The sequence below is a fragment of the Procambarus clarkii genome, chromosome 75 (genome assembly GCF_040958095.1).
Source record: "Procambarus clarkii isolate CNS0578487 chromosome 75, FALCON_Pclarkii_2.0, whole genome shotgun sequence".
Classification (NCBI taxonomy): Eukaryota; Metazoa; Arthropoda; class Malacostraca; order Decapoda; family Cambaridae; genus Procambarus; species Procambarus clarkii.
In genome coordinates, this window is record NC_091224.1 from 22808108 (window position 1) to 22820684 (window position 12577).

Consider the following 12577-nt stretch of genomic DNA (forward strand, 5'->3'; position numbering starts at 1 on the left):
CCAAAATGGTAAATTATATGCTCTTTTGTCAATGAAATGAGAGGCGGAGGACGCCATATTGAGTCAGTCGTTTACAACGCGTATGATTTACAGTGAACGCCGGTTGTAAGGGACGCGATTAACAGTGAATATCCTGTTGATATGCTATATGATTTGCAGTGAATGCTGTTTATATGGAATGGGAAGAGTTGTTGTTGTTTCATAAAGGACACAAAACTACCTTATACCAGACGTTACTCTGGATTGTAAAGGGACACCATGTATATTGACCACCAATTATACCATGTATAACTGTATCAAACATAGGTAAAACTGCTGATAAGAATCATGTATAGGAAACACTATTTATCTGGATCGTGTAGAATAGTGAACCTTGTTTATACTGGACGTTAAATTCAGCGAAGATGGATTAAAACAAAATGTATTAAATTTACATACATTCTCGAATTAATATTATATACTAACATTGTTTAAAATATATTCAATATTCATAAATTTTGTAAACTGTGTTTCAGTAGAAATAAAGAAGCGAGAGCGGGATTCGAAGTGGTGTATCGGTGTTCAGCTCTCCGAAACAACTCCCCTCAGCAAGTAATGGAAAATAAACACAAGGGAACATTCGAAAATGGATTTATGCCACTGAAATTTTTCTGCCGAGAGCTTGAATGCCACACAGCCTTTGACAGGGAGTTTGGTGGCCAATATTTTCACCAGATTCGAATGCACTGCGGACCCTTTGGCGGGCTGTGTACCTGAATGACTGAGAGGTCCTTAGTGGAGACTGCCATCATGGCCGGCCCTACCTCCAGACTGTTTCCTTGCTATTTGCATATATATATTATATATTATTATTCAACATATTAAGCAGGCCGGTGTATCTGTGTACCCTGCAGGTACCACTGGTTACCGTGGGAGGGGCGACGTACCTGTGTACCCTGCAGGTACCACTGGAGGGAGGGCTGGGGGCTACCGTGGGAGGGGCGACGTACCTGTGTACCCTGCAGGTACCACTGGAGGTTACCGTGGGAGGGGCGACGTACCTGTGTACCCTGCAGGTACCACTGGAGGTTACCGTGGGAGGGGCGACGTACCTGTATACCCTGCAGGTACCACTGGAGGGAGGGCTGGGGGTTACCGTGGGAGGGGCGACGTACCTGTGTACCCTGCAGGTACCACTGGAGGGAGGGCTGGGGGTTACCGTGGGAGGGGCGACGTACCTGTGTACCCTGCAGGTACCACTGGAGGGAGGGCTGGGGGTTACCGTGGGAGGGGCGACGTACCTGTGTACCCTGCAGGTACCACTGGAGGGAGGGCTGGGGGTTACCGTGGGAGGGGCGATGTACCTGTGTACCCTGCAGGTACCACTGGAGGGAGGGCTGGGGGTTACCGTGGGAGGGGCGACGTACCTGTGTACCCTGCAGGTTCCACTGGAGGGAGGGCTGGGGGTTACCGTGGGAGGGGCGACGTACCTGTGTACCCTGCAGGTACCACTGGAGGGAGGGCAGGAGGTTACCGTATGAGGGGCGACGTACCTGTGTACCCTGCAGGTACCACTGGAGGGAGGGCTGGAGGTTACCGTGGGAGGGGCGACGTACCTGTGTACCCTGCAGGTACCACTGGAGGGAGGGCTGGAGGTTACCGTGGAAGGGACGACGTACCTGTGTACCCTGCAGGTACCACTGGAGGGAGGGCTGGAGGTTACCGTGGGAGGGGCGACGTACCTGTGTACCCTGCAGGTACCACTGGAGGGAGGGCTGGAGGTTACCGTGGAAGGGACGACGAGGCTGGCATCCGATCTTGATAAGTTCTGTGGGTTCGTATTCCTCTCTCGCTCCCACCAGCACCGGGGCGGAGAGTGGTTCTCCTGTGGAAGTGAGGGAGGGAGAGAGAGGGAGATATCATACAAGATAATTGAAAAATTTTAATAAATAAATAAATTATATTATATAATATAATTATATTATATATATATATAATATATATTATATATAGACTACCAGGGAATACAGTTTCTGCTGGTTTAGCAGGGCTGAATTAAGACTTTCTTAGGCCTTAGACACCTCCAAGCTATGGGACAAGAGTGGACAGCATACTAATAACACAAGTTAGTGTCAAAACAAAATAGCAGACACTAACTTGTACTTGAACCAGAATATCTCTAAATAACATAGTATCTAGTTAGGCTACTTGATTATGTTCTATACTATTCCAATCAGGATTAAGTAGTAAATAAATAGAAAAAGTACCTCGGTATCAATTTAATAATATTCTGTAGATAAAGATGAAGAGAAGTTCTTGTTATCTTTTTCGTAGGCCTCGGCTATCCTGTAGGTCCAAGGCAATGTACCTACGGTGTCTAATAGATAATCCAACACTGTCTTGTATTCTCTAGGCCACCGCTTTACAAACTCATTTGTCCAGTGCTGTCATTTTCGACCTCCGTGTTCCTGTTATATTGGGACATATCTAATATTGTCTGGAGCAGTGTCTAATGTTGTCTGTAATGTGTAGAGGAGCCTCTTGTGTGGAGCAGAGTCTAATGTTGTCTGTAATGTGTAGAGGAGCCTCTTGTGTGGAGCAGAGTCAAATGTCTGTAATGTGTAGAGGAGCCTCTTGTGTGGAGCAGTGTCTAATGTTGTCTGTAATGTGTACAGGAGCCTCTTGTGTGGAGCAGAGTCAAATGTCTGTAATGTGTAGAGGAGCCTCTTGTGTGGAGCAGAGTCTAATGTCTGTAATGTGTAGAGGAGCCTCTTGTGTGGAGCAGTGTCTAATGTTGTCTGTAATGTGTACAGGAGCCTCTTGTGTGGAGCAGAGTCAAATGTCTGTAATGTGTAGAGGAGCCTCTTGTGTGGAGCAGTCTAATGTCTGTAATGTGTAGAGGAGCCTCTTGTGTGGAGCAGTGTCTAATGTCTGTAATGTGTAGAGGAGCCTCTTGTGTGGAGCAGTGTCTAATGTTGTCTGTAATGTGTACAGGAGCCTCTTGTGTGGAGCAGAGTCAAATGTCTATAATGTGTAGAGGAGCCTCTTGTGTGGAGCAGAGTCTAATGTCTGTAATGTGTACAGGAGCCTCTTGTGTGGAGCAGTGTCTAATGTTGTCTAGTAAGCAATCCAGTACTGTGTTAGCATCCTAGCGTTTCTCTTATTCATAGTTCGAATAGCTTTGTGAATCAGAACTTTATAGTCTCTAAATCCGTATTACTTTTCGTTCTGAGGTTTACTGTTCCAAGATGATCCATTTATTTTCTCTAACATTTGCGTGTTGTGCTTGTTAGGGGTTACTGGTCTGTCGTTGAATGGATCCTGTTTGTCACCAGTTTTGTACATGGGTATGACTTGCCTATCCTTCCAGCTTGCAAACACCATATCTAACTCGCTGATGCATCAATGATCATTGTCTTAAATAATCACCTATTCACTGTAGTGTACTATCTGCTTTTTTCAGAGTATTTCTCTAGTTTGGATACTAGCCTCCAGATGGGGTACTGTGTCGATGGCCATCTGACAGTCAAGGAATATGCAGTCAACCCATGTTTCTATTATTTTGGTTCTGTCTAATCTCAACCATCATATATGTGTGTTTACAATTTGTGCCTACAGGATCGAGCTGTTAGCTCTTGGGTCCCTCCTTTCTAACCGGAGGTTAGAAACTTGTGTCAGGATCCTGGTCTCATGTGGTGTTATTTCCGTGTACAGATTTGGAACCAGTCCCTCTAATATTTTTGACGTGTAAATTTTAGCCTCAATTGGTTTGAAGCTTAAATTCCAACAGATTCACTAAATTTCAAATCACAAATAAAATAGGATGTCGTCTGAGACTAGCATCCAATGAGAATCTCAGTAAATTGTGCAGCGTCATAGATGTTATGACGTCATATAACTGTTTCACCAATGGGCTTCCTGGGAAAATGTTTCCCGCGAGAGCCAATGACGTCATACCATTATTCTCACCAATGACCGCTTTGGAAATTCGAGCTGCTGCTTTACGAGAAGAATATTATTTTACGCGCGAATTTTTCTAAATAGACCGACGCGGACGAAAATGTTAATAACAAAATCAACAGAAAAAGTCTGGGCGGAAGAACGATAAAAATAGGAACTCGCGGAAAAATGGACGGAGGTGAGAAACAAAAATTTAAATATTTAAAATATATCAAATGGTGAACACTGCACAAGAGAACAGAGGAAGATAATATTGGTTTATTGTTACGTTACTATTGTTAATACTGATGTTTGTAGTTGTAATAGTAATATCAATAGGAGGTAATTAGTGACGACACCAGTGGACATAATAGCTGCAGCAGTATTAGATGTAATAGTAGTTAAAACAGTATTATTAGTAGCTGGTAATTACAGCAGCAGGAGGAGTTGTATCATTAGCAGTAGCAACATAAGTTACAACAGTAGCAAGAGAAACAACTGTATAGCAGCAAGCGGTGCTTGGATAAACAACACCCAAGAATTGTTAAAAATCTATACACTTGAAAGGTGTACCTCGCTTCTTGGAGGATATACACAGACTTACTGGCCGGTCAGTAAGCACTTGGGATGATAATAACCCTTCAGAAGTGGGATAGGCCTTAATGAACCCCCAACACCAAGCCATATCAGGAGAGCAGCCTAGTATTTGGCAGTACTGGCGAGGTCTTCCAAGATGTACCACTTACGGGCTATTCATGCCCGTGCCACCTCTTGGGTGGCTTAATCTTCATCAATCAATCAAACGTCGTCCAAGACTCACAATCGGCAGTTCCGGGTTGGAATCCCGGGTGGAACGGAAATGATTGGGCGCATTTCCTATAGCGTAATGCACCTGTTCACCTACCAGTAATTAGGTAGCTTTTTGTGGGGTTGCGGTCTGGTTGTTGTGGGGGGGGGGCGGTTAATTAATTCGACCCTGTGGGAACCTCAATATAAGCCTAACATGTATATACACGGTCCCTAACACAGTGAATTAGAATTATATGTCTAATGTAATGAAGTTGATTACAACAGGCAGGTGAAAGTGTTGGACTACATTGCAGTAATTACAAAAGCTTTACTAATCTCTCTTTACTACATATTTAATCCGATAAAGTACAAACTACTAAAATTGCCGCTTTCTATCCTTAGATCCTGAATCATCACATTGTGTAGGATAATTTTGTAATATTGGAACAAAAACAAACGTTTGATTCTTCCTCATAAACTTATTTAACAAGAAAGATATATATATTATGTATAAAAAAAGTCTCCTCAAATATTGTCCATTTTAAAATGTAGTATTCGAGAATTTTCGGGGACGAAATTTTAGGCTAATAATGTAAACTTTAGCAATGTAATATATTTATTAGGTCCATTCTAGCAGCTAAACGCTACAAAAAGTCATAAATGCTGCGAAAAACGACGCGCATTACAAAACTGAGTGTAAAATGCAGTTGGCTACAGCACTTGGTTACGTAGATGGCTGAGGGATCCGCTGGCTGAGCGGGCAGAACACTGGACGCGTGATCCTGTGGTCCCGGGTTCGATCCCGGGCGCCGGCGAGAAACAGTGGGCAGAGTTTCTTTCACCCTGATGCCCCTGTTATCTAGAATTAAATAGGTACCTGGGAGTTAGTCAGCTGTCACGGGCTGCTTCCTGGGGGTGGAGGCCTGGTGGAGGACCGGGCCGCGGGGACACTAAAGCCCCGTAATCATCTCGAGATAACCATCTCATGAATGGTATACTAAAACACCTGAGCCTAACCTAACCCAGCGACCCCCATGATATAGAAAACGGGAATGTTTTTAAATCAGTATGATTTATAGTCCGTCATAGTTTTATCCGTTGGGGGTTTTTAACTTCAAAATGTAAGGTATTATTGGAGAAGGCAGAGTGATGGTGAGTGTGTTGAAGATGGTGTGTGATTGGTGCTTGAAGGTCACGAGCACGCCAGTGTGGTTGGCCTGGTGATTGGTGCTTGAAGGTCACGAGCACGCCAGTGTGGTTGGCCTGGTGATTGGTGCTTGAAGGTCACGAGCACGCCAGTGTGGTTGGCCTGGTGATTGGTGCTTGAAGGTCACGAGCACGCCAGTGTGGTTGGCCTGGTGATTGGTGCTTGAAGGTCACGAGCACGCCAGTGTGGTTGGCCTGGTGATTGGTGCTTGAAGGTCACGAGCACGCCAGTGTGGTTGGCCTGGTGATTGGTGCTTGAAGGTCACGAGCACGCCAGTGTGGTTGGCCTGGTGATTGGTGCTTGAAGGTCACGAGCACGCCAGTGTGGTTGGCCTGGTGATTGGTGCTTGAAGGTCACGAGCACGCCAGTGTGGTTGGCCTGGTGATTGGTGCTTGAAGGTCACGAGCACGCCAGTGTGGTTGGTCTGGTGATTGGTGCTTGAAGGTCACGAGCACGCCAGTGTGGTTGGTCTGGTGATTGGTGCTTGAAGGTCACGAGCACGCCAGTGTGGTTGGCCTGGTGATTGGTCGCCGATCGTCGATTTTTGATTAAGGCAGCGTCTGGGATGCTTACAGACGTAGGTTCGAATCCTCGTCACGGCCCTTGTGGATTTGTTGTTTGTTGATTGGTCAGAGTTTGGCGCTGTGTGACTGGTTCTGTACTGGTTCTGTACAGTGTCTGTGGAGCTTTTCTATAGTCACATGAAGACTCTTGTGCTCCTATGAAGACTTATGGTCCTACGAAGCCTCTTATGATTCTAAGAAGCTTCTTATGGCCCTATGGTGCGTGTGTTTGATCTTGCTCGAGGCTCTGTATGACCCTATTTCATCCATGCGGGTATAGCCTCTCTCTACCCCCCCCCCCCCCCCCCCGCTCTGATATTCACCGTGTCAGGCCTTGATATATGTGTGTGCGTCTCGACATGTTCTTAGTACATATATTCTTTGCATATGTGCAAGTAACCCCCCCCCCCCCCCCACCGCCCCAGGCTCCCCCCTACCCGTGTATGCCATCAAGTATGTCTATATATGCCTCTCAATACAATATATATATAGTCTATATATGCCTCTCAATACAATATATATATAGTCTATATATGCCTCTCAATATACATACCTCGTGCCTCTATATTTGTGCCCCGGGTAGTAAATGCAAATTTGTATGCCTATGCACGTATACAATATTATAATGCCTCATCATGCTGGTGCACGTGGCATACCCCCCTACGCCTGCCCCGTTGGGTATACCCGAGCACATACCCCGGGTATGATGGGCCATACGCACACTATCATGGCTCTCTCTCTGTGTGCCCCAAACGACCCATAAAACATCACTTGTGCTTTTATTAACTTTCCTCCCAAACTTTGCCTTAATATAAACCCAGTTTTTGTAGACTAGAAACACGGAAGCCAAAAGGTATATAATTAATGACTCCTGTTATGAGGGACAGGAAGCTTGTATGTATATGTATGTATGTATATATATATATATATATATATATATATATATATATATATATATATATATATATATATATATATATATATATAATTAGGCTTCTATCGAGAGGCTTCCCCTCCCCCTCCCCAGGCTGCACACCCCCCTCCCCCCCACAACAGTTGCCTAACTCCCAGGTACCTATTTACTGCTAGGTAACAGGGGCATCAGGGTGAAAAAAACTGTGCCCATTGTTTCTCGCCGGCGCCCGGGATCGAACCCGGGACCACAGGATTACTCACAGACTCCGCACCCAGCTTTATATGTGCATCTGTCAGTCTCATTGGGAACCCGTCAGTTAAAGCTTGAGGGACGGGACCCAAGAGATACAGCTCAACCCCCGTAAACACAACTAGGTGAATACAGATTTAGCTGTACAGAATACAGCTAAACACAGATGCCGAAGAAAGATAAGAAAATTCACTTTCGCAAACAGAGAGGTAGACGGTTGGAACAAGTTAGGTGAGAAGGTGGTGGTGGAGGCTAAGACCGTCAGTAGTTTCAAAGCGTTATATGACAAAGAGTGCTGGGAAGACGGGACACCACGAACGTAGCTCTCATCCTGTAACTACACTTAGGTAATTACACTTAGGTAATTACAGACAGCTTAGATCTATAATCGCAGATGTGCAGACAAACACACACACACACACACACACACACACACACACACACACACACACACACACACACACACACACACACACACACACACGCGCGCGCGCGCGCGCTCCTGCAGGCACAAATAGTAAATACACAAACAGGAAAAGAGCGGCAGACAGAAAAAGAGAGGTAGAGAGATAAATAGACAGTTGATCGTCTTGCCAAACGAGATGCGACAGAGGGGGGGGGGGGGCGGGGCGGGAAGGTGTTTGTTCACTTGAGCAAGAAACACGCTGGAGTTTGTTTGGGGAGCGGTAGTGTGTCCTCTTTGAGCACAGTGTTTTGTGGTGGGTTAGTTCACTGAGTGTGTGTGTGGTGGCTAACAGCCAGAATCGCATTAGTTGGCCTAGTATGCAAGGTCTGATTTGCCTAACAGGCAAATGAATTTTGTTATTTTCAAATATTTCTTTCCAGACTGGTTCTTTTCTAAAAATTATAATCTATTCTTATAGGAACAAGAATTAGTTACATTACGTTAAATAGGTTAGGTTAGATTAGGTATTAACAAATTTCTATGTTAACTTTGAATGAAAGTACAAAAAAGTAGACATGTGGAAAGCTGTATCATTCCATTACATTACATAAGTAAAAAAAACACTTGAAAAATATAATATTTCACGAAAATTCGGCTTCTTATGCAACTTGGCCTATTATACACAACATGTGTGAGTTTTTTCTTTCATATGTATCATTTATATTCATTTCATGGACACGGAATCTTAATGGTTGTTGATCCAGGGGTCGCGGACAGGGCTAGGGGGGTCGGTGTCCCCCGGCTGCTCGCGTCCGGGACATGTGTAACTGGGTCGAGGTCCCTGTATAGTGTCTTCACGCCGTGGACGTGTTCCCTGTTGTGGGACAGGTGGTGAAGACTGTCTCGCCCGGTACTGTCACCAGCCCCGTCCAGATCTCTAGAAGAGCGGAACCAGTGTGACAGGGGTGGAGCTGTACACACCTGAGAGCACACACACACACGCACACACACACACACACACACACACACACACACACACACACACACACACACACACACACACACACACACACACACACACACAGCCCCAAACGCCGGGTGTATAACCTGGCCCATTATAGATGCTCCACAGAACCTTCCTGGCTGGTTAAGGCAGCAAGCAACAGTTAGCGGAGTCCAGCAGTCGGAGTGAGACAGGTTAGGTCTGCAACTAAGATTGGTATCTGGGCAGCCCGGTCTCTTTATTTGCTATACCGGAAAGAATTCAACCTGCTAACCTAACGAGAAGCGTACGAAGCCAGGCAGCTTGCTTCTCAATAAACATTGTTATCTGTGAGGTGGGATATAGGCAGGTGAATATATAGGCGATATAGGAAGGTGAAGACTGGGGAGGGAAGAATGATAGGAGGGGGAGAAAGGAAGCAGAGGGTGAAGGGATGAAGTAAGGGAGAAAGGAGGAGATAAAGAAGAAGGAGAAAGGAGAGAGAGAGAGAGAGGCTTATAATTCATATATTTCAGAACTCTGATAATTTGAAGGCAGACTAATGATAATTGAACAAGTGAAAATTACTTGTATTTAATTGTATATAATTGCCGGGGGCAGGGAAGTTGGCTAATGGTGGAGGCGCTCGTCCACGATTTCACGAAAGATCAAAATTATGCAGCATTCCAGGAGTCTGTGGTGGGCCTCTGGCGGGCCTGTGGTGGGGCCTGTGGCGGGTCTGTTGTGGGGCTGTGGTGGACCTGTGGCGGGCCTGTGGTGGGGCCTGTGGTGGACCTGTGGCGGGCCTGTGGTGGGGCCTGTGGTGGGGCTGTGGTGGGCCTCTGGCGGGCATGTGGTGGACCTGTGGTGGGGCCTGTGGTGGAGTCTGTGGTGGACCTGTGGCGGGTCTGTGGTGGGGCCTGTGGTGGGGCTGTGGTGGGCCTCTGGCGGGCCTATGGTGGACCTGTGGCGGGCCTGTGGTGGGGCCTGTGGTGGAGTCTGTGGTGGAGTCTGTGGCGGGCCTGTGGTGGGTGTGTGCCCGAGGGTTTCTACTTTATAATTCTTCGTTGAAAATTATAATTTCAAATAATTACCGAAATTATTATTACTCACGAGAGGATGTGTGAGAAGGGAGGAGGGGGGGGGGGCGGAGATGTTTAATGAATAATTTGTCATCTATAATTTTTATCTCTCTCTCTCTCTCTCTCTCTCTCTCTCTCTCTCTCTCTCTCTCTCTCTCTCTCTCTCTCTCTCTCTCTCTCTCTCTCTCTCTCTCTCTCTCTCTCTCTCTCTCTTGTAGAATTATCATAGAAATCCGTTTATATTGATTAATGGAACTTCTAGACCATATTTCTATAATATAGCATCATTTGATGCGATTGCTGTAATACTGTCTAAATTGTAATACAGTTGTGCTTCAGTGAATCATGCTAACTTTCTGATTTAAAATTGTATTATTATTGATAAAATTCACTAGGGCGATGAGATGGACTCGAACCTACGACTTTAGCACCGCCAAGCCGCATACTCTACCACTAGACCAGCCTCGTTAAAGTCATCCAAACTACTGAATTTCCACATAAATCGCAGGAAGTGTGGAGGCCCTTACTGAAGCCAGTCCACGTGTTTACGTGTGACCTCCCCACAAGCACTCTGCTGGAAGACCAGAGTCGTCCTACACTCTCAACTTGTAGAACACACTAACGGAGGTTCGCGTCCACCTCAGTGCCTTAGTGAACTTTCTCGTTGATATGTGTCACGTTAATGGGTTTTTTTTCTGTGTGAGTATTATCATTAATGTGATTGATATCAGTAGTAGTCATTGAGGGCATTTACAATATTCATGGAGATTGATGGAGGAGAGTGATGGTGGCATGGTAGTGATGGTGGGATAGTACTGATGGAGGAGAGTCATGGTAGTGAAGATGGTAGTGATGGAAGGAGCGTGATGGTAGTGAAGATGGTAGTGATGGAAGGAGCGTGATGGTAGTGAAGATGGTAGTGATGGAAGGAGCGTAATGGTAGTGAAGATGGAGGAGAGTGATGGTAGTGACAAGGGCAGCGCTGGGGACTCACGCAGGACGGTCATGGTGGCCCTGTACCACTCGGTGCGGAAGCTGGGACTCTCAGCAATGACCTCACAGCGGTAGTGACCCGAGGCTGAGACAGAGAGCCGGGTCAAGGAGAGCGTCACCCTCTGGTCGTTACGGAACAGCTCCTGGTGAGAGAGACAGAGATGACAGACAGGTGAGAAACGCCTCAAGGAACGGGTGTTCAAGAACAGATTACATACAAGGAAACAAGCGCCTCTGGTAAACTAGTGTCTGCAAAAGGAGTTGTGGTGATGATATTTCCCGTCTCTGAAGCCAGGGATTCCCGCCGGCTCCTCTGCTTCCCCGGGGGGGGGGGAGGGTGGACTCTTTATTTTTCTAGGCACTTCAAGACCAGCCACAGAAAACTGAACACTGCCCCAGGTGAGTTGGCAACAAAGCTCTTGGCAGCCACTAACATTAGTTAACTCTCTCTCTCTCTCTCTCTCTCTCTCTCTCTCTCTCTCTCTCTCTCTCTCTCTCTCTCTCTCTCTCTCTCTCTCTCTCTCTCTCTCTCTCTCTCTCTCTCTCTCTTTCTCTCTCTCTCTCTGCATGTCCTCCAGCACTACAACGCTCCTCACTCCACCTTACTAAGCTCCTAATTAGCAATTTCCTCTAATTGCCATTCTTTTAACTTGTCCCAATTAAGTAAACGAGAGAGAAGGAGTCGGGTGGGGGGGAGGGTGGGGGGGGGGAGACTAACGAAGACAAACGTTTAGGAAATACGCCATAAAACTCATTATACGAGGAAAGATGCGAGACAATTGTAACAAATGAGGTAAAGATGGCGTAAATGGTGATAAAGAACAAGACGCAGAGAAAATTAAATGATAAACGTTGGAAGTGGAAGTATGGGGAAGGAGCGGGTGATAAAAGGGATGCAATGCAACAATAATAACGCAGGAGTAGACGTAAGGCAAAGAACAGCAGGAACTAATCTTGTATATATATATATGTATGAAGGAAATGATGGAAGGAAGAGAGAGAACCTGATATAATAAATGGAAAATATTTCCCCTCCTTCCTCTCCCCTCTACCCCCCCCCCCCATACCCCCAACCCAAAAATTCCATAATCGCACAGAGTACAAGTCACAACACCAAATCTATACCTTCAGTGGGACTCGGCCTACAGTCTTCTAAATCTGTTTAAGTCGACGGTTAAAAGACAATTCAATCCCCCCCGTCGTATCCTTTTATACAAGTGAATAACGTTGGCGGGTGGAATATGATCCCCTTCTAATGTCAACAGGGATATGGGTCTTATAGGATTAATGCATGGTTTAACAATATAATGAAATTCTAAGTAAATTAATCCCCTCAAACTAGTGAGGTGTTGGTTAAGTTATTAGAGTACTAGATGGGGGTACTCCGGCGGTGCCCGGGTCGCCCCTGTGCCCAGGCCTTCCCTAGCATATACCATCCCTATCTTCCCCCTCCCCCCCTCCTCCAACATACC

The 12577-nt window shown here is 46.0% G+C and overlaps 1 protein-coding gene across 2 annotated transcripts in view; it reads right to left on the reverse strand.

Annotated features, from left to right (window-relative positions):
* Positions 1 to 12577, reverse strand: part of LOC123771711 (uncharacterized) — an 80020-nt gene that overhangs the window by 18338 nt on the left and 49105 nt on the right. For both annotated transcript variants that reach the window (XM_045764405.2, XM_045764404.2), the window contains exons 4-5: positions 11107 to 11248; positions 1722 to 1864 (exon numbers count right to left, since the gene is read on the reverse strand). In XM_045764405.2, the coding sequence (XP_045620361.1) occupies positions 1722 to 1864; positions 11107 to 11248 (285 nt within the window). The remainder of the gene's footprint in view (positions 1 to 1721; positions 1865 to 11106; positions 11249 to 12577) is intronic.